We start from the raw sequence: 23,573 nt of genomic DNA on the forward strand, positions 1-23,573 counted from the left end.
ATATATATATATATATATATATATATATATATATATATATATATATATATATATATATATATATGCAAAGAAGTCAGAAAAGTACGTTAATTGAGGCTAAAATAGCCATTTGGCTCCAGATCCTGAAATGGTAGTCATCCCTCTCTCAGCTACAGGGAAAACAAGGAGGTTGTGGAAAGTGCTTCTGCCCAATGACAGAAATGGCTTCAGAATTGTGTTGGAGGAAAGATACTTGTCCCTTCCCCTGCTATCATTGATAAAGCTTTTGTGGTTCAAGACATGCATGATACTCTGAATGCCCTGCCACCTGGCTGCTCAGTGATGCCTTTGGGAGTCATACTGTGTGTGTGTTTGGTATATACAGAAAGTCTCTTCTCCCTCCACAACACCAGCTAGTGTCCCACAGTCAAACCTGTATGTTGTCCACATAAACACCCAGAAAGGAACTTCTGGGGCCAGCTCCTAGCTGCCTGTGGTTTTCACCCTAGGAAGAGATGGTGAAGTGGGCAGGACTTGCAGATGGTGGCCTCCATGTTACTGGAGAGAACCTCCCAACCCGCCACCCCTCCTGGGCTCCCTAGAACGCATGATCACAGGGACAGTGGCACCACATCCTTAGACCCCTTTTAAAGTTTTGTCCAATACTTTTCAGTACATTGGCCTCCTGACAGACTGATGAGTTGTGAATTGTCTGTGTGCAAATTGATTTGGCGCAAACTAGCCTAGAAATCCGAAGCCACCCATTGGCCTCAGGCAATGCTGCGAGCAGAATGGGGCCTCTGCACATTCACTGTTAAGCTCTTCTGCTGGGCTCAGCAGCTCAGCACATCCTGACTGACCCAGAAAGGACCATCTACCTACTGTTTCTGACTGTCCATAGACCTCATGGAGCAGAAGGCCTGTCTTTCTTCTCCACTCCTCTTGCTCCTCTGGCAGCAGAGCCTCCCCGCCAGTAGCGCAGTGCTCCAGGGTGGGGAACCTGAGACTTCAGGGAAGGCAAAGTGACACGTGAACTTGCAGTCAGGCCTTGGAGGCTCTGCCCCAGGCCCAGAGTGTTAAGAGCTCAGAGTCTCTTCATCTGGATCACTCATGCTTCTGCTTCCTCATGTTCTTACTTGCCTTTTGGGCAATTTGGTCAAAGCCAAGTGGAGGTCACTCATTTCCTGGCAAGGGGTAGGTGATGGTGGTGAGGCTAATGGGTTTGGATCAAAGGTTTGGATCAACTTTGGAAGTTGACATAAAAAGGTGGCAAAGATGTATTGATCAGACATTGTCTTCACATTCACTGTGGCTATAAGGGGTATTTTATAAACCATAATGTGGTAGGGGATAAGATCCTAAGAGCATGTTAGGAGGCTAACAGAACTGCATTGCCTTCTCTGAAGAGTAGGGTCATGAGAATTGAAAGTTTTTTTTTTTTAATTTGTGAGCAGAGGATGCAAGTTAGAGGGTAGAAATTAATTGCCTGGGACATCGAGGAAGACTGGGGCAAGTTCAGGAAAAGAAAACAGTGTTGCAGTAGCAGCCCTGAGAGAAAGAATTTCAGAGAGAGCATTAAAGTCGTCTGTGAACATCAGTAGTAGGTACACTGCATGACGTAAATCCTCTTTTTCATTCTTCCCCATAAAATTTTCTGCTAATAAAAAAAAACCCACAAAATAATGATGGATTCCCTGAAGGAGGTGTGGAGACATGATTGAGGTCTGAGTACAAGGTGGCCTGGGCTGAGCCAGGTCATCTCTTGGGGATGAGAGAGGTAGGAGACATCTGGTTCACCTTCTTATCTTTATCACCCTGTCCTGGTACACCAGAGTCCAAGTCAAGGGCAGGCGGGTTTAGTTCACTGAGGGTGTCTTCTTCATCCTTCTGCAGCTTTATCCAAAGTAGATAAAACAAGCAGATTCTCTGATGCTCTGATTAGCTATGTTCTGGTTATATTTTTACTGGGTTTGGACAAAGATCATCATCTGAGGAATGTTTCAAAAAGTAGCTTAATATGAGCTTTGAAATACAGATGGAAACAGAATCCAACCAGCTTGAGGCTTCATGAATAAAATCAAAACTGTGTTTCAGAGTTAGTTTCATAAGTGTAGTCGTAGAACACTTTAATTTTTTTAATTCTATATTTAAGACATGTTACTCTGATTTTTGAATAGCCATTTTTATCTTACACTCTTTAAAAGATAAATAAATGTCCATAAATTTCAAAGAGCAGATTTCAGTTTAGCTAAAATTAACCTGCAAACATGGGGAAATGCAAAAATAAACCTCTACGGTAAGAGAACATGATGCATCCATCAGACTGACAGAATTTTAAAAATTCTGACAATAACAAATATTGCCAATGTTATGAAACAATGGGAATTCTCCCATCTTGCTAGCAGGGGCATAAATTGGTTCAATCTTTGGAAAATCACATGGTAAAATGTCATGTTAAGTGTGAACTAGCAATTCCTCTTCCAGAAAAATACTACGGAAATGCATGCTTATATGTACCAGCATACATGTACAAGAATTCAATGCAGCATTAATCACTAATAGTACCAAAATGAAAACTATCCAAGTGTCCATTAATGGTAAAACAGATTAAAAAAAGCATCATGGTTTCATACAATGGGATATTATACAGCAATGAAAATTAACTACAGCAACCTGTAGCAACATAGACACATCTTAAAAACCTAATGTTGAAAAATGAAGCCAGATATTACAGAATAATATATGATTACACACATAAAGATCAAAGGCAAGTAAAATATAATAATTTGTTTAGGGATATTTCCTTAGGAGGTAAACTATCAGAGAAAACAGAAAATGAACACCATAAAAGTTGAGATAGTAAATTTCTTTAGAGGAGAAAGAGAGCTATGTAGAGATCTCTGGGGTGTGGGCAATATTCTATTTTTGTGATTCAGGTGAGGGTGACACAGGTGTTTTTCAACAGTTCATTAATTTATACATTTATGTTTTTTAAAAGATTCTATTTATTTACTTGACAGAGAGAGAAATCACAAGTAGGCAGAGAGGCAGGCAGAGAGAGAGGGGGAAGAAGGCTCCCTACTAAGCAGGGAGCCCAATGTGGGGCTTGATCCCAGTACCCTGAGATATGACCTGAGCCGAAGGCAGAGGCTTAACCCACGGAGACACCCAGGTGCCTCTACTCATTTATGTCTTCCTCTGTATGTTTGACCTTTTATAAGAGAAAATGTTTAAAAAAGAATAAACTCACAATGATGTAAGGCTTACTGAGCGTTTTTCATTTGGATCTTGGAGTCTTGCTTTAATGAACTAATTATCACCACCAACACTTACCTAACACGCACACGCACACACACACACACACACAAGCACACACACGTCAAAGAACCACAGTTAAAAATAGACCATGGTACATTGGATCCCTTAAATTCCTTCCCAAAGATTGTTATGACCAGCCACCACCACTTCTACCATACCTGGTAGAAGCATGCTGTAGAATCATTCGATATATAGTTGACGCAGCAAGGCACTGGGTGATGGGGTATTTGAAAAATATCTAGAAAAGGAGGAGAGAAGGAATTTCATTGTTATAATAAAGACTTAAAATATCAGTTAATTATTAGCATTTTAATTCTGATCTCCCCTCTAACGAGAGCCCATTATTTATTTAATTCTTTCACTATCCCTATATTGAGCATAAATTTTGTACATGGCATGCATTAGGCACTGCTGAGTGAAAGCAAGAAGAGTAAGAATAATACGTTGCTTAAACTATAACTTTAACTAATGAGAAGTTGTGCTTGTCATGCAAGCATGCTTAAAGATGACCTTGAGAAAAACATGTACAAGCAGCAGGCCTCTGGTGGAGGGAATGATACACATCCTTGAAGCCCAACGGCTAGGAACCTTGGCCGGCTCAGGGTGGAACACTGCCCTACTTCCCTTTTTGTCTCCCCTACCTCAGAGAAAGCCACCTATTAAGGTAATTCATTTACGTGCATTTGCAAAATTACAAATCTCATGCTGCTGGCCCAGACACACCCTACTTCTCTTCTTGTTTACTTCGTTTACCTCTAAAACTTGTGACCAACATATGACTCACACTCCTTCTTGTTTACTTACTAGACAGATGGCTAATGTATAACCTTCTTTTCTTCTCCTTTGTTATCTCGTATCTAATAAATTCAGGATTGAGGAGTTGTTTGGGGCGACAGTCCTTCCAGCTGTGGTCCTCTGCTCCCATTCTCTTAACAGCTGACTTGTTTGTGCCTCATTCTTCTCCCATGTGCCATTAGGAAAGCAGCATAGAGGACCCTCAACTAAATAACATTTTTCAGCAGGGTCCTGTTTTTGAGTTGGAAACATAAGTTTCTTCTAGGAGTTTCTCAGTACTGGAAGGTTAGTGTTCTTACCTGTTCAGCGACCTTGGGGTCAAACTGGGGCATATGATGGATGAAGAGTGTAGCCCCTGCTGTCCATGGTTCCAAAATGCACCCAAAGACAGCCAGAATCCAGCCCATGTCCGAAAGGCACCAGAAGATATCAGATGTCTTCAGCTGCAGAAATTTCCTGCTAACTCCAAAATACAGTGACCTCAGCTATGTGACTGACCATGAGAGAATGTGATCAAGGGCTGGGGACTCTGATTTTCAGGTGGTGACCCACCACTCATTCTCCATGCATGTGGTTTGAATGGGGATCCAGACACACTCCCACAACAGGTCCATAGAGTATGCCAAATCCCATTTTCTGGTCGTGTGTGCCTTCAACTGGTTTAGTTATAATGATCCTTAAGACTGGGAATATGGGGACAAATCTATAGCTCTTTTCTTGGATTTGACTCTGTTACTGATATCGTCCCAGGTAATGCTGGCAGCCATTTGGGGATAACAAGGAATAATAAGTCTTTCTGAGAAGAGCATCAAAACTCAGCAGAAACAGGGCTGACAGATGGAGAGATGAAAACCTAATCTAGAGACTCTTTATGTCTGAAGCCAAACCCTGGAGTGCTCTGCCTCAGGATCCATTAAATTCCTGTACTCATTTTTTGGCTTAAAGATGTTTAGAATGGTCTTTCTGTCATTTGTGATAAAGAAAGAGAAAGGGAGAGAGAGAGAGGAAAAGGGAGATAGAGAGAAAGAGAGAGAGAGATTTAATTTTTAATATTCTATCTTGGCAAAGGACTGGAAACAATCAGGCAATAGGCAATAACTGAAAGGTGGAATGGAGAAGGTTTCTCATTTCCTTACCCTACCTTACTGCTACTGAGGAACCTCTGTGAGCATAACTCCTTTCCCATTAGCAGGTTATGGCTTTGAGGAACTTTACTATTATAGGGAAGGGCTCTGATAAATGATCCACCCTCCCTCATCCCAGCTCTCTCAGGATTGTGGCTCACCTGCAAGAATTTACTAGCTAGGAGGATCTGTCTTTTCAGCTTCAGACTCCCTACCCACTGAACATCTCTTCTGGGGTGTCTCTCAGGCACCTCAAATCCACCAGATCCTAATTTCTCCTGACTCCCTCCGACTAATTCTTTCTCCTCCAGTGTTCTCTGTATTTCAGTGAATGTCATTACTATCCATGCAACTGTCTAAGCCCCAAATCTGAGTCAACCTTGACTGGCTCCTCTCTTGTCTCCCACATCACTCCCACAGACAGTAGACCCCATCCATTTTACCTCCTAGTATCTCAAATATGTTAACTTTCTTCACGTCTCTAACACCTTTGCCAAGCCACTGCCATCTTGGATTATTCTAAGACACGCCAACTAGTCGATCTAACTCTATTCTGATTTTTCCCAACATATTCTCCATATTGCAGCTAGTGATCTTTTATCTTTTTTCCTTTTTGTTTTTCTTCTCTCTCTCTCTCTCTTTCTTTCCCTTTATCTCTCTCTCTATTTCTTTCTTTCTTTCTTCTTGAGAGTGTGTGCACATGCAGAAATAGGAAGTAGGAGGGGAGAAGAAGAGGGAGGGGGAGAGAGAGAATCTCAAACAGACTACACGTTCAGCACAGCGCCCAATGTGGGGCTCAATCTCATGACCCTGGGACATGACCTGAGCCGAAATCAAGAGCCAGATGCTTCACAGACTGAGCCACCCAGGTGCTGCCACGTGATCTTTTCAAAACACAAATCTGATCAGGTCTTTCCCTTGCTAAAATATGTCCCATGGCTCCAATACCTCCCCTCCCTCTCAAAACAAAACAAAACAAAACAAAAACAAACAAACAAAAACAAATAAACAAGCAAGCAAACAAAAAAAAAAAACCTCTCTAAACTCTACATCAAGGCCCATGAGATCCTATGGGATCTGGGCCCTGCTTACTTTCTCAACTCCTCCTAACTATACCTTACCCCACACTCTAAGCACCATCCACCCTCAAATCTCAGTAATTGTTATAAACATTACTTTTTATATCTTTGTGCCTTTGCTCCTGTTATTCAGAGTACACAGAAAGCCCTTCCCTTCTTCCCACCCCCATTCCTCCAGGGTTTTGCTATTCAGTTACCATTGTATAACTTTTCAACAGCACAGCTAGCCACAGCCTACCAAAAACCTTTTGGTGCCCTCTGATCTGGTTAGTAAGTTAGAAAATATACACTATCTGTTCTGGTCTGAATATTATTAGCTAAAGAGAGGGTGGAAGGGAGAAGAAGCTGTTTAAAAATTGATTAAATGGGGCTGCCTGGGTGGCTCAGTCATTAAGGGTATGCCTTCGACTTGGGTCATGATCCTAGTGTCTGGCATCTGGCTCCCTGCTCAGCAGGAGGCCTGCTTCTCCCTCTCCCACTCCCCCTGCTTGTGTTCCCTCTCTCTCTCTTAAATAAATAAATAAATAATCTTAACAAAAAATAAATTGATTAAATGATTAACCCAAGGCTACAGCTTCAGCCTCTATGACTGTTCTAGATCAGGGACAGGGCCATGATGTGGCTTGGTCCCAGGTATTATTTTTCCTAACAGCTCATAACTGGGTAATTTCAAGTTTCATTTGTCCATAACTGGGGAGAAGGAAGGACCTGTTGTTTCAGGTGACATTGTTAGTTCATTCTGTATTTTCCCACCAAACCCTGAGTTAACTGACAGAGACAAACTGACTCTCCTACACACCTCCTGTCAAGGTGCTCAGGCAGGACTTAATGTGCCTCCTTTGTCATCAGAGGCCTCTGTCAGCAAATAGTTAGGATTCTCAATGTTTACCTCTCATATTTTCATCAGTCTGAACCAAAGAGCACAGAAGGGAGAAGCAGGGTAAGGTCAATTCTGCTTAGAGCTCTTTTCCCAACCCACACGTGCACGCACACACATGCACACACCACCTCAGATCTGTGGCCCAGCTCATAAGTCAATGACTTCCTTCCTACCTTGTAGGGAAAGAGGATCGCAAGGCAAATCCATGGTTGTGTTTTGCCATCTTGGGGAAGCCTGTGGTCCCACTGGTGAAGAACATGGCCATTGGGTCCAGGGTCTTTGACTTAATACAGGTATGATCTGGGGATGCTGATCTGCAAAGATATTCAGTACAAAAGGGGAGAAGTCATATTTACTCTTTTCCATCCAGAGAAGCAAAAGGAACAATACGAGGCTTGGAGTCAGAAAAATGGAGGTATCTAACACTGGAGGGGAAACCAGTTCTCCTGGTATTAGGAACCAAATGGAGTTTGAGAGTGAGTTGAGTAAGTTGACTGACATTTCTTCATTTTAAAAAGAGGGGAAACAAAATGGATTGTTTAGCATGAAACAAACACTGAAACAGCACTTCCAGGCAGTGCTCTAAGTGATTTACAAATAACAACTCATTCAATCTTCAGTCCAACCCTAAAAGGCTTACTTGCTCTTATTGTGCCCATTCTGTGGATTAGAAAACTGGGGCTCAGAAAGGTTTTCATAACTTGCCTGAAGACCTATAGCCAGCAAGTGGTCCAGCCAGGATTCAAATACACCCAAAACTGTGTTCTTAGTCACACTGCTAAGCTTGTTTTTTACATGAACCAAGTTAATAGGACTTTTACCCCATAACCATGCACATTCTCCCTGGTATAAGCTTGAGATGGAAAGTAGAATCTCTAGGGTGCCCCAGTGTGCCTTGATTCTTGGGGGTTTCTCCTAGACTGAGAGTCTCTTAGGCTCATAAATGCAAATTCTCTATGGTGTTTGATCAGAGAAACTGCAAATGATCCCAGGACACTCTGACTCTTGGTGCAATATGATACCATATTGACTTTTGGCAATTTAAGGGCATTTTAGAGAATATTTATTCACACCATTTTTGTTTAATTGTGTGACTTTAAAATCCAGTGTAAGATGTGACTTCAGTGTGATATTTGCTTTTTAAGGCCAAAGGAAAGGACTTTAAAAACTGAGGGGTTACTTCAAGAAAACAAACCCAGCATGGTGTGTGGGTGACACAAAAAAAATACCTGAAGGTTTACAGAATCAGAGTTTTGGAAGCGGGAGTGGTCTTACTTACCTCAAACACTTCCCTAACTTTTCTTGCAAGGTGTCCCTAAAGGTATGCAACCCCTAAAAAATGGAAAGTGTTTGCTCCTTTATCTACCTGACAGCCATAGCCTCAATTTTTCTTGCAATCTCAAGCTTTCCCTTAAAAATTCATCCCTTAATCTTTCACTCAACCTCTTCATATATTTATTTTTTATATAAACATAATATTTCAGATTCCTTACCTACAGGAAAGATGTAACACAACAACCCTCTGACTTTATACATCACAGGGATGCTAATACTTTAGTGATAGAGGTATGGAAGTTCAATACCCTTATTTTACAGATAAAGCAATTGCATCCAAGAAAGGGGAAGGATTGGGGAGGGTATGAGCTATGGTGAATACTGTGCATTGTGCTTCACTGATGAAGCACAAATAATACATATGTTAATATACATATAGTAATATATTATTATATGAAATAAATATTATATGTTAATTTTTTTAAAAGGGAGGGAAGGAACCAGCCCAGGGTCACACAGCAAATCGTAGCATAACTGGGAAGAGAAGGTTTCGGCCATCAGACCTGGTGAGTCTCCCCCGACTGGTTGTTTGTCTACCAGCACTTGGGAGTGAATGGCCTTCTCCTGTCCTTCCTTAGATAGCACATTCATTAGAACAGAAACTCACTCGGGACGCCTGGGTGGCTCAGTTGGTTAAGCGCCTGCCTTCGGCTCAGGTCATGATCCCAGAGTCCTGGGATCGGGTCCCACATCGGGCTCCTTGCTCAGCAGGGAGCCTGCTTCTCGCTCTGCCTCTGCCTGCCACTCTATCTGCCTGTGCTCATTCTCACGCTCTCTCTGACAAAAAAATAAATAAAATCTTTAAAAAAAAAAAAAAGAACAGAAACTCACTTAATTAATGATCGTAAGTCCAACCACCCTTGACAGCTATGGTCAGACACCAGGAGCTTTGTTTTCAGAGTAGGACACTTGGAAGCTAAAGAATCCACCACTGGGGCAAGGGTATCTGTGGTGATGATGCCCTTGGATTTAGACACTTGTAATCGGTAGAGAAGGTCCTTGGTCTTCAGTTGCATGGTTCCTGGCACGAAGACTATTCCTGGGAATGATAAAGGAAATTTTGGGTTTCAGGCTTGGGTTATCTGCATAGAAATCCATTAGCGTCTTGCTGAGCAAAGTATGGTCCATGGACCAGCACCAACCACACCACCTAAGACACAAAATCTCATGCCCCATCCCAAACCTACTGAATCAGAATCTGCACTTAAATAAGATCTCCAAGGGACTCCTATGCACACTGAAAGTTGAAAAGCCTGCCCTAACCTCTTCTGCTCTGGATGGATCTAGCCAGTAGACAGGTGGATCCTACTTTACATAGGATCTGGGACTATGAATGTAAGTAGGACAGTATCCCTGACATCATGATTAGCTGCATCCCTATCTACATTTTTCCTCTCTCATTTCCTCCTTTGTCAGTCCCTTGTGTCATCTTGTATCTCCTCTCACTCACTCTGCATATCTAAATTTAACTACATTATCCTTTGAACTTCCCTGCTTTCCCTTCCATCTTCTATCACCAACAATTAGTTCATGTCTTCATGAGTTGGGTTCTAATCTCTCCACCAGGTGCCTTGTCTTGAGTCTTCCTACTTCAGGTTCCATAGAACACTGATTCTTCCCACTCCACTCTTCTTCTCTTCACCAGCACCTGTACCCTCTCCAGGAAAACAACATACTCTCCACCCAACACTGAAGACACTACCCACCCACCACCTTTCTCTCTTGCAAATCTATTCTCTATTTCAATATGGCTGCTCTTCACACAGGCTTCTCCTGACTCTTGCCCGTTCTTAGTATTCTCTTTCTTTGCTTCTCTCCCTCTTAACTTCTGCTTATACCAGAGGGCTCAGCTCATATCTTGGACTTCCCATGGGCCATCTCTTAGGTCTACAGATGACATGGCTTCTCTATACTCTCTCTGCCATTGCTGTTAATTCTTCATTCCACATGACTTTGATGGGTTAATCTAGTATTTTACTGGTGAGAGAATATATGAACATGTATTATAAAGCACATCAAAAGAGAATCCATGAGTCCCACACGAATTCTAAATTATATAGGCAAATAGATAGGCAATTAAAAAGGAAAGGGAAATCTCCACAAAAGAATGATAACTAATAAATGTAGGGAGAATAATATAAAGTAAAAAATTCTCCTATAAAACGACCATAATAATATTCAATTCAATCAAGAATCATTAATGGATTCTCAAATCCTAGGGTGAAATACAACTGGAGAACATAAAGACACTTTATTCACATAAAGATAACTGGAGAACAGGTTATTCAGACAACCAGTCTCATAAATATTACAGCATAGATTACTAATTACTTACATAGACCACTAATTATAAAGGGAAAAGATGCCTTGCAAAGGTGTTTGTAAATAACACTGATAAGACAAACCAACTTGATGTATCCCCTTATGTAAAGCACTGAGATAGGTAAATTGTCTTTGTAGTACTCCCACTAAAAATGTTTAACTGAATGTAGTCCTGAGGAAAGAGTCAGAAACACAAATTTTATGGGACCTTCCAAAAACAACTGGTTTAGACATTTCCAAAATGTAGTTCATATAGAAAAGCCCAGCTTGAGGGAGATTGAGATGTGACAACTGAATGTGATGCATGATCCTCTATTGGATTTTGGATTCAAACCAAAAAAATTACTACAGAAGACACTATTGAGACTATAAAAGAATTTCAGCTATGGATGTATCAGTGTTAGAGTCTTGTGTGACAACTCTGCTGTACTGAGGTGTGGAGAATGTCTCGGATCATAGCAGATGAATACTCCAGTGCTTGCTTATGGGTGTTTATCTGGTGTTTATGGTTGTCACAATGTCTGCAACTGATACTTAAATGACTCAGTGTAGGAGGAGTGCAAAATGTTAAGAACTGATGGATCTTTTTATTTCTTTTTTTTTTAATTTAAATTAAGTTAATTGATATATAGTGTATTATTAGTTTCAGAGGTAGAATTCAGTGATTTGTCAGTCTTATATAACACCCAGTGCTCATTACCTGATAGATCTTTAAAACCAAAAAATGAGATTGTGCAGGGGAAAGTGTGTGCATGGATGACTTAGAGAGTTATGACACTGTATTTGAGGGTGTGTAAGTATGAGAGAGACAGTGAGTGAGAAGGAGGAAAAAAATATTTGAAGGAGCCTGAGAAAGAAAAAGTCTATGCAGAATATGAAAAAAGATAGGGGAATATTAATATTTCAGGACCAGTTGGCTCTGGGCCAGATCTAAAGTCTGTTGGGGTCTCTTTGGGTCACTGACCTGTTCGCATGCAGCCTATGGTCACCAGCCACCACTCAGGCACTCGAGGCAGGACCACGGCCAAATGGTCTCCCTGCTGCAGGCCACAGATCTGGGTGAAGACATTGGCTGTGCGGCGGGATAAGTCTGTCAACTCGCTGAAACTCCACTTCAATTCATCCCCTTCGTTATTCACCCACCACAGGGCTGGGTTTGGACCTCTCTTACCCTCCTGGTAAAGATCATACACCATGTGTTACTTCCTCCTTTAAAGGAACTTTAAAGGAACTTATTTGACCAATCCATTACCATAGACACATTAAAGTGAAAATGTAGCTCAAGGACTGAGATCCAATGTTAAAGAATTTATAGAACGATGAAAAGTTGGGTATAGGGTGTGATCCAACCAGCTTCTTCTGGTCTACTGTCTCCACCTCCTCTCAAGTCACATAAAACCATGAATAGCCTTCATGTCACCTGTTAAAACCTTAAAATTTCATTCTCCCATGTGTCTGTCTTAGTTACATATGGACAGTAGGTTCTCCTCTGTGCCTCAGTATTATCATCTATGAAATGGGTACAATACTTCCTAGAAGGTAGTAAAGTTTAAGTTAGTTATTTAAAGAGGTAAAGTGTATATGACAGTGCCTGGCACATAGTAAGTGCTCATAAAATTACTATCATTATTATTACAACAGAACAGGAGACTAATTTAATTCATGAATATTTGGCAGAATTTATTTTTAAAATTAAAAAATTAAAATTAAAAGTTACTTCTAGAGGTGAAATAAGCAAGAAGGCAAACCTGGAAGCACCCAGGTAACCCTTGTTCCCTCACAGAAACATCAAGTAACCAACAGACTAACATAGCTTTGTAGGAACTCTAGAAACAGTCAAAGATATGCAGCAACCAACAAATGTCCAAACAACAGAAATTCACACTGAAAATGGTAAGAAATATTATGTTATTTTTGCTTACCTTTGCCTCATCCCCTCTCTGGTGTTATGAAATATAGTTAGGAGGAAGCCACCTAATTCCCAACCCCTCCCTTGGGACAGAAAAAAAGACTAGATTTTTTTTCAGTATTCTGGGTTGTCAGGACTAGTTTCTGCCTCATTCAACTTGGAGCTCAGATACGAATGGTGACATAGTTTGAATATCAGGTTGGAGGTGTCGAAAACAGTGGCAGAGGCCACAATGAGTGGAAACTGCAGACTGGCCACCTTGGGGTTGGGGAGGGCAGGTGGTGGGGAATAAAGACAGATGAAGGCAATAAAACTTCTAGGGCCCCAAGAAGAAGCAGGTATGAGAATCTGAAGGAAATTAAAATATGAAAAGGCAGCAATGTTATTTGGTAAATTTGAGGGAAAAAAGCACATGCATGATAGGCCTAGAAAAGACACATGCCTGAGACCTTACATTTTCATATGGTTAGATTACTGAAGGCCATTCTCTACAAGGAACCAGCTACAAAAACAGAGGCTGGTTGCTTTTTCCAAATAATCCAATTTTCAACAACAGATCATTTGTTGCCCATTTGAAGGAAAAAAAAATCTCTAGAAGCTGACTCTAAAGAGACACAGGTTTCAGTTATTAGACAGAAACTTTAAAATGATTGTCTTAGGGGTGCCTGGGTGGCTCAGTGGGTTAAAGCCTCTGCCTTTGGCTCAGGTCATGATCCCAGGGTCCTGGGATCGAGTCCCACATAGGGCTCTCTGCTCGGCAGGGAGCCTGCTTCCTCCTCTCTCTCTGTCTGCCTCTCTACTACTTGTGATCTCTGTCAAATAAATAAATAAAAATCTTTTAATAAATAAAATGATTGTCTTAAACATGCTGGAAAAGCTAAAGGAAAATAGACAAAGAACTAAAGCAAACCAGAAAAAAATATATATGAACAAAATGAGAACCAAACAGAAATTCTAGATCTGAAAATTCAATAACTGAATTGAAAACTTTACCAGGGGGGTTCAACAACAGACTCAGTCAGACAGAAGAAAGAATCAGTGAACTTGAACATAAGTCATTTTAAATTATGGAGTCTGAGGGGCAAAGGGATAAAAATAATGAAGAAAAGTGAATAGAATCCAAAGGACATAGTATATAAACAATCAGAGCAATATACACATTATGGGAGTCCTAGAAGAAGAAGAGAGAAAAAGGAGTGACAAGCTGGGTTCCTGGGTGGCTCAGTGGGTTAAGCCACTGCCTTCAGCTCAGGTCATGATCTCAGGGTCCTGGGAACGAGTCCCACATTGGACTTTCTGCTCAGCAGGGAGCCTGCTTCCCTCTCTCTCTGCCTGCCTCTCTGCCTACTTGTGATCTCTCTCTGTCAAATAAATAAATAAATCAAAGCTTGTCACTCTTAAAAAAAAAAAGAGTGACAAGCTTATTTGAAGAAATAATGGCTGAGGAAAAGCAAAACCATATTTGCATTAAACACAAATTTACTTCTACAAAGCAGGAAAAAATATCCAGTGAAAAAAAGACAGTCTCTTCAATATATGGTGCTGGGAATATTAGACAGCTATGTATAGAAGAATGAAATTCAATCATTCACTTACACCAAATGGTATGAAAACTCAATATGGATAAAGAACTCAAGGTGAGACAGGAATCCATCAAAATCCTAGAGAACATAGACAGTAACCTCTTTGACATAGGCCACAGAAACTTCTTTCAAGACATGTCTCCAAAGGCAAGGGAAAATAATGCAAAAATGAACTTTTGGGACTTCATCAAGATAAAAACCTTCCGCAGAGGAAACAGCCAAAAAAACAAAGAAGCAGCCCAAAGAATGGGAGAAGATATTTGCAAATGACAGTACAGACAAAGGGCTGATATCCAAGATCTATAAAGAACTTCTCAAACTCAACATCTAAAAAACAGATAATCATGTCAAAAAAATCGGCAGAAGACATGAACAGACACTTCTCCAAGGAAGACATACAAATAAATAGTGACAAATGAAAAAATGCTCATCATCATTAGCCATCAGGGAAATTCAAATCCAAACCATATTGAGAAACCACCTTACACCAGTTAGAATGGCCAAAATTCACAAGGCAGGAAACAACATATGTTCGAGAGCATGTGGAGAAAAGGGAACCCTCCTACATATTTGGTGGGAATGCAAGTTGGTGCAGCCACTTTGGAAAACAGTGTGGAGATTCCTTAAAATACTAAAATTAGAGCTACCCTCTGACCTGGCAATTGCACTACTGGGTATTTACCCCAAAGATACAGATGTAGTGAAAAGAAAGGCCATATGTACCCCAATGTTCATAGCTGCAATGTCCACAATCACCAAACTGTGGAAAGAGCTGAGATGCCCTTCAACAGACAAATGGATAAAGAAGATGTGGTCCATATATACAATAGAATATTACTCAGCCATCAGAAAGGATGAATACTCAACTTTTCATCAGCATGGTTGGGACTGGAGGAGATTATGCTGAGTGAAATAATTCAAGCAGAGAGAGTCAATTATCATATGGTTTCACTTACTTGTGGAATATAAGGAATAACATGGAGGACATTAGGAGAAGGAAAGGGAAAGTGAACGGGGGGAAAAAAGTAAAGGGAGAGACAAACCATGAGAGACTGTGGACTCTGAGAAAAAAAAGTAAGGGTTTTAGAGGGGAGGGGGCTAGGGGGATGAGGGGATGGGTTGGCCCTGTGATGGGTATTAAGAAAGGCATGTATTGCATAGAGCACTGGGTGTTACATGTAAACAATGAATCTTGGAACACTATGTCAAAAAATAATGATGTAGTGTAAGGTGACTAACATAATACAATATTTTTTTTAAAAAAACACTATACAGTAGTACTCATTCATCCATCCATTCATTAATTCACTCATTCATTCAGTATATGGATATACAAATACAAAAGGTGCAATGAATTCCAAATAAGGAAGTCCAAAGAGACCCACACAAAGACACACTGTAATCAAACTACAAAAGCCGAAGACAGACTCTTCAAAGAACAAGAGAAAAGTGACCCATCATGTATAAATCCTTGATAAGATTATTAGTGGGTAGCAGACTAGAAGACAGTGCGATTGTATATTTAAAATGATGGGGGAAAACCTGTCAATCAAGAAATTCTATATTCAGCAAAACTGTCCTTCAAAAATGAGGGAAAAATTAGGCCAGTCTCGGATAAACAAAAATTGAGGGAATACATTAACAAAAATTGAGGGTCTATAAATTCATTCTCTATAAGAAATGTTAAAAGGAGGAGCACTTGGGTGGCTCAGTTGGTTAAGTGTCTGACTTTGGCTCGGGTCATGATCTCAGTGTTCTGGGATCAGCCTGCATTGGGCTCCTCAGTCAGCAAGGAGTCTACTTGTCCATCTTTCTTTGCCCCTCCCCCCACTCATATGCTCTCTCTCTCTCTCTCTCTGTCTTTCTCAAATAAATAAAATCTTAAGAAAAAAAGAAATGCTGAAAGGAGTCCAAGTTGAAATAAAGGGATGTTACAGAGTAGCTTGAATACAAAAATATAAATAATAAATACCTGGACAAATATAAAAACATGGACAAATATAAAAACCAGTATCACTGTAATTTTGGTTTGGGACTTCAGCTCTTATTCTTTTGCAGTACTTAAAAGACAAAAGCCTAAAACTGAATTATAATTCTATGTTAACAAGTGTACAATATAAAAACACATAATTTGTGACATCGGTAACATAACATGGGGAGGAAAGAGGGAGCCGGAAAAGATTAGGGGTTTTGTATGCAAATGAAGTTGTTATTAGTTTAAAATGGATTGTTATAACTTTAAGATGTTATATGTAGTCCCTATGATAACCACAGAAATTTCCTACAGAATATACACAAAGGGAAATGAGAAGGGAATCAAAACATATCACTACAAAAATAACTACTAAAAACAAAGAAAGACAGTAAGAGAGGAAATAAGAGACCAAAAGCTATGATAGCAAGAAAACAATTAACAATAGTAAGTCCTTCCTCATCAGTAATTAGTTTAAATGTAAGTGCATTAAATTCCCAATCAAATGACTTAAATTGGCAGAATGGATTTAAAAAAAGAAAACAGGATCCAATTATTTGGCATCTACAGTATTTCTATATGATGGAATATGATAAAACAATCCCAAAACTTTCAGAAATTAATTTGGAATAAAAATTTCACAATACAATATTAATTTAAAAAAATAAAACTGTATTTACATTATAATCCAAATGTATACAGTAGTATCCATTCATTCATTCAATATATATTTACTAAATTCCCATTATCTGTTAAGCACTGCTCTTAGACCAAAGAATATAATGGTGAAGAAGACATACATATACAAACATATGTACATGGTTTTAAATATTTTTAAAATATTTTATTTATTTATTTGAGAGAGAGAGAACACAGAGGGAGAATGAGAGGGAGATGCAGACTCCACTGAGCAGAGAGCCTGATGTGGGACTCAATCCCAGGAACCTGAGATCATGACCTGAGTTGAAGGCAGACACTTAACCAACTGAGCCACACAGGCACCCTGGTTTTAAATATTTATAGCCAACTTTCATTTTGTTGTTTATGTAAGCTTTCTTATTTTCCCTAAGCTTTCTCTAACAAGCATTCTTTTTTAAAAGATTTTTTAAAATTAATTTCCAAAGCATGTTCAGAGTAAAAGTTCAGGCAATGCAGAATCTTATGAACAGAAAAATTTATTATAAATAGAAAAACGTCCTCAAATATCTCATCACATTTTCACTACCTGAAGGTCAACACTGATAATTATCTAGCGTATATTCTTCCAGCAATTTTTTCCCACATATGTGCAAACCTGATCCCACCACATTTGCCCCATATGATTGGAACCAAAGAGTAAAGGAATAAGATAAGATTATATATATTATATAAGATAAGATATATATATCATTATATTACATTATAGTAATTTAATTATATATTAAATATAACTTAATAATTTAATATAATATATTATATAAGATACGATTATATATATTATTCCCTCACTGGGATAAGATAAGATTAATATATATGTATAGTCATGTATAAGTATTCATATTTATGAAAAAATAGTGTTATGACACAATCCTCCTGCAACCGATTACAGAACATTAAGGAACTGTAGTGACTAGTTATGTTATGCACTGCTTATATAAGGGAAGCAGAATATGTAATGTTACTGTAGGAGTTTTAAAAGTGATGATAAAGCTTCTTATCAAGATAGAAAACATTTGTTGCTCAGAACTCAGGCAGTATTTTAGACCCTAACTCTCACAACTTGAAGGAGGTATTGCTTAAGCATTGATGGATTTTTGTGTTGAGGATTAATCTGATAATGTGAAACTCAGATAAAGTTCTTTTCCCAGAAGACAGAAACACCTTCTAAACTTGGAGTTGAAATTTAAATTTTTATGTGGTAATGTTTGAAGCCAAAGGAAATTGTGATGTAGTTCCAAAAGATAAAATGCTTAGTATTTAACTTAGCAATAAAAAGGATGAACAACTAATGCACAAAGCAACAGGGATGATAAAAACAATAATGCTGAATCAAAGAAATCAGACACAAAGGGTGCATCGTGTATTATTCCATTTCTATGAAACCTTAGGAAAGAGAAATATAATCTCCAGTATCAGCAGAACAGTATCGGCTCAGAGTTGGGTGGGTAGGGACTGACCAGGAAAGAACAAAAGGAAACTTCTGGGACGACAGAAATGTTCTAAAACTCCAGGTTTACATTGAAAATGTATGCATTTCATTCTGTGCAAATTATACAACAACATAGTTGATTTAAATAAACAAAAACCTACAGAGCTACTCAAACTAAAATATTCTTTGATGAAGGAAAGTTAGAAAGGTAGATCAATTAAGTATTCAAAATGAAATGATTCTTTCTGAATATCTAAACACATGAGAGGGGCGCCTGGGTTGCTAAGTGTCTGCCTTCAGTTCCAGTGGTGATCTCAGGGTCTTGGGATGGAGTCCCATGTCAGGCTCCCTGTTCAGCAGGGAGTCCTCTTCTCCCTCTCTCTCTGCTTCTCCCCCATATAAATAAATAAATAAATAAATAAATAAATAAAATATCTCTCTCAAATAAATGAATAAAATCTTTAAAAAAAAAGGTAAGAGTTTATGGCATCTACAAAAAAAAAAAGAAAGAAAGAAAGAAAGATAGCCTCAGTCTTATTTACAATGAAATAGAAGTTGAAATTCAATGTTTTCCATAAATTAATGATGGGATATGATAGACTAATAGAATTTATATCCTAATTGACATAGATAGAACATTTTCCCTAATAATGATATAATGTACAATCTTTTCCATTTCATATGGAATATTTACCAACCTCAAAAAATCTCAAAATTTTAAAATAGGGTATGTTTTCTGACCCCAGTGGAATTAAGCTAGGAATCATTAACAACAAGGCAACGAGAAACCCATTACCCAAGTATGTGGAAACTAACTAATATGCTTCTATATAATCTATCAATCAGAGAAGGGTCATAAGGCAAATAGAAAATTTTTTCAACTGAATGTTAATAAAATATGACAGATCAAAATTTGTACAATGCACCTAAAAGGAATACTTAGTGGGAAATTTGTATTTTTAAGTGCATACATTAGAAAAGAAGGCAGGCCCAAAAGCTTCCATATCAAGAAGCTAAAAAAAGAAATCAAAGGAAATCAAATCAAAGGAAAGTTGGAGGAAGGGAATAATAAAGATAAGAATGTGCACCAGTGGAGTGGAAAACAACACAACTGAGAATATCAGTGAAGCCAAAGCTGGTTTTCAAAAGGTAAATAAAATTGATAAACTCTTTGGAAGACTTTTCAAGGGAAAAAAAGAGAATAAAGATATTAAACAATATTAGGAATGAAAAAGTGTATGCAATTACAATTCTTTTTTTTAAGATTTTATTTATTTATTTGACAGACAGAGATCACAAGTAGGCTGAGAGGCAGGCAGAGAGAGAGGAGGAAGCAGGCTCCCTGCTGAGCAGAGAGCCCGATGCAGGGCTCACTCCCAGGACCCTGGGATCATGACCTGAGCTGAAGGCAGAGGCTTTAACCCACTGAGCCACCCAAGCACCCCACAATTCTTTTTTTTTTTAAGATTTTATTTATTTGTCAGAGAGAAAGGGGTAGAGAGAGAGAGGGAGAGGACACAAGCAGAGGGAGCAGCCAGCAGAGGGAGAAGCAGTCTCCCCATTGAGCAAGGAGCCCCATGTGGGACTTGATCCTAGGACCCTGGGATCATGACTTGAGCAAAAGGCAGACTTTTAACTGAGCCACCCAGGCACCCCTGCAATTACAGTTCTTACAGACATTAAAATAGCAACAAGAGAATCTATGAATAATTTTATGCCAATAAATCTGACAACTTGGATGAAATGAACAAATTGCTGCTAAAAAAAAAAATTCAACTCGCCAAAACTGATAGAATCAAAATCTTAATAACTTTATATCTATTAAGTTAAATCCATTATTAAAAGCCTTCCTATGATGAAAACTCCAGACTTCATGTCTAAAAGTTTTAGTATGAGGGAAACAAGATGGCAGAGAAGTAGGAGGAGGCGCCGTTTCAACCAGTCCCCTAAAGTGAGCTGATTACCTACCAAAGAACTCTGATCACCCATGAAATCAGCCTGAGATCAGAATTATATACTTCTGGATCTCTATGGGGACAGAAGACACCAGTGCGCAGGTAAAGCGGTGTGGGAACATTGATCAGACTGATATCAGAAGATAAACAAAAGGGGGAGGGAGGTACCAGAAGCAACCCATTGGAAAGTAATAGCCCAATACGAGAGTGCCCTGTAATTGGGGACCAGCATTAATTTGGAGTCTGGTTGAAAGCACTCAAAAAGAGCAAAGGATCATAGGGGGAAACTGGGGGAATCAGGCTGTTAGGGACAGGGTCTACCAACCCAGGACAGACACCACTGGCGCTGAGCCAGAGAAAGTGCAGCAAAGAAGCCAGGTCTTGGTCTCTGAGCCTCTGGCATGCCCGAGAGCATCTGGGTGGTGGTGCCAGTAAGGGTGAGGGAGCCTCACCAGCTGGCAGAACCACAGCCTTTTGCGCTCTCCACACGTGCACCACGTAACCAGAGTCTGAGTCATGCCCTACACCCTGCCCTGAGAGAGGTGCGTGCAGGTGAGTCTAAGCACTCTCAGCCCGGGCCAGCATGAAAATCTCAGTGCGCTCTCTCTGCTTGGGACCTCACTGGCAGTCTGGACCTGCCCAGACAGCCACAGCTAGTATTTCTTGTGGTTTGGGGTACAAGCAGGAGTTCCTGTGACCCCAGAGACCATGACTGGGGATGTGCTCTGCCAGCAGCAGAGGGGGAATTTATGTGCTCTGGAGCACCCAGAGGGGAAGAAACTGAGTCTCAGAGAGGGAGGTCTGGGTGCAGTTTGCTTTCCTCTAAACCTCCCAAAACCGCCAAAAGCAGCCAAGGGGAGAGAAAACAAATGAACAAACAAAAAACTTCCACAGAACAAAAGCCTGAAAAACCGGTTTCCTCAGAGCCCAGCCCCTTGATGGAGGCAGGAGGACTTAACTCTAGCAACATTACCTGAAAAACCAAGTGGCAGTCCTCTCCCCCAGAAAGCCAGTCCCCCACCCAAAAAAAAAAAAAACCAAAACAAGTAAACAAAAAAAAAAAAAAAACAAGAGGACAACCACCACTACTTCATAGATACAACTTTTATTTCTAATTCGTTCTCACTATTCTAGTTCTTTTCATTTTTTTATATAACTTTTTAACCTATTTACCATCACAATGAGATGCTCAATACACCAAATTCCATAATAACCTTTTAACCTGAACTTTTTTGATACATATACCCACGTTTTTCTTTTGCTTTTCTATTTTTATTTTATTTTATTTTATTTTATATTCACATAGAGATAAGCTTCAAGGTAATCCCCTTTCCCCAATCAATGCTACCCCGATAGGTAAACCAGTTTTAAACCCCCTTTATCTCAGGAAAGTTGAGTCCTTTCACAAAGATATCAAGATACATCCAGGAAGAATCAAAATAACCTTTCTTGCCCACACTGAGAATTTATAACCACTCTCCCATCTTTTTCTTCTGTCAGTGTTTCTGTGTATTTGTTTTTGTTCTGGTAGTATATAAATCTTATATTTGGGGTTCATTTTGATGGGGTTATTTATTTATTTTTCTCTTGTCATCTACTTTTGTCAGTCTTTTTGTTTGTCCATTTTTGTTTGTATACTTCATAAAGTATACCTTTGGGGCCCATTTGGGATGGGCCTTCTCTTTTATCCTTCTTTTTTTCCCCCCTGTTTCTCTCTCTCTTTTTTTTCTTTTTTCTTTCTTTTTGGTGGGGACTCTCAATTGCTCAGAAGTGTTCCAGGGTGCACCTTGCCTGGATCACGGTTGATACATTCAGCTACACATCGGTTCAGCCATCTCTCACCAAAATGACTAGGAGGAGGAATGCCCAACAGAGGAAAAATTCAGAGACTGTGCCCTCTCCATCAGAGCTATTGGATATGGACATAAACAGTATGTGGAAAAGGGAGTTCAGGCTAACAATTATGCAGGCAATGGCTAGGCTGGAGAAAGACTTTGATGACAAAATGGAATTGATTAGGGCAGAAGTGAAAACCACCAGGGAAGATGTTAACAATGCTCTCAGTGAGTTCCAATCTAATCTAAATTCTCTAACAGCTAGGGTAACTGAGGCAGAAGATAGAGTTAGTGATCTAGAGGACAAACAGATAGAGAAAAAGGATCAAGAGGAAGCTTGGAACAAACAGCTTAGAAGCCATGAAAACAGAATTAGGGAAATAAATGATGCCATGAAACGTTCCAATGTCAGAATTATTGGAATCCCTGAGGGGGAGGAAAAAGAAAGAAGACTAGAAGATATAGTTGAACAAATTCTTCATGAAAATTTTTTCCCAATTTGGGGAATGGAACCAGTGTTCGTGTCCTAGAGGCAGAAAGGTCTCCCCTCAAGATCATAGAATCTAGAAAGACCTCGAGACACCTGATTGTGAAAATGATGAATCATAATTGTAGACAGGAGCTCTTGAAAGCAGCTAGGGTGAAGAAATTCCTTACGTACATAAGGAAAGCCCATCAGAATAACATCAGACCTGTCCACAGAAACCTTGCAAGCCGGAAAGGGCTGGCAAGACGTATTCAGGGCACTAAATGAGAAGAACATGCAGCCAATAATACTTTATCCAGCAAGACTGACATTCAAAATGGATGGAGAGATAAAGAGCTTCCAAGACTGGCAAGGTTTAAAAGAGTATGTCACCACCAAGCCGGCACTGCAAGAAATATTAAGCGGGGTTCTATAAAAGAGGAAAAATCCTAAGAATATCATTGAACAGAAATATATGGAGACAATCTATAGAAACAATGACTTCACAGGAAACACGATGTCAATAACAACGTATCTCTCAATAATCGCTCTCAATGTGAATGGCCTAAACACTCCCATAAAATGGTGCAGGGTTACAGATTGCATAAAATGACAGGACCCATCCATATGTTGTCTACAAGAGACCCATTTTGAACTGAAGGATACATCCAGACTGAAAGTGAAGGGATGGAGAAGCATCTTTCATGCCAATGGGCCTCAAAAGAAGGCTGGGGTAGTGATTCTCATATCAGATAAATTATATTTTAAACTAAAGACTGTAGGGCGCCTGGGTGGCTCAGTGAATTAGGCCGCTGCCTTCAGCTCAGGTCATGATCCCGGCGTCCTGGGATCGAGCCACGCATCGGGCTCTCTGCTCAGCAGGGAGTCTGCTT

General features: G+C 39.7%; 1 protein-coding gene across 1 annotated transcript in view; it reads right to left on the reverse strand.

Annotated features, from left to right (window-relative positions):
- ACSM1 (acyl-CoA synthetase medium chain family member 1) overlaps window positions 1–23,573 on the reverse strand; it is a 46,983-nt gene that overhangs the window by 12,437 nt on the left and 10,973 nt on the right. The window contains exons 3-8 of the mRNA XM_032836162.1: window positions 11,797–12,007; window positions 9,342–9,549; window positions 7,349–7,489; window positions 4,392–4,551; window positions 3,456–3,535; window positions 862–985 (exon numbers count right to left, since the gene is read on the reverse strand). Coding sequence (XP_032692053.1) covers window positions 862–985; window positions 3,456–3,535; window positions 4,392–4,551; window positions 7,349–7,489; window positions 9,342–9,549; window positions 11,797–12,007 — 924 coding nt within the window. The remainder of the gene's footprint in view (window positions 1–861; window positions 986–3,455; window positions 3,536–4,391; window positions 4,552–7,348; window positions 7,490–9,341; window positions 9,550–11,796; window positions 12,008–23,573) is intronic.

This window comes from Lontra canadensis, unplaced genomic scaffold, assembly GCF_010015895.1.
Source record: "Lontra canadensis isolate GAN:19392208 unplaced genomic scaffold, GSC_riverotter_1.0 scaffold91, whole genome shotgun sequence".
NCBI lineage: Eukaryota > Metazoa > Chordata > Mammalia > Carnivora > Mustelidae > Lontra > Lontra canadensis.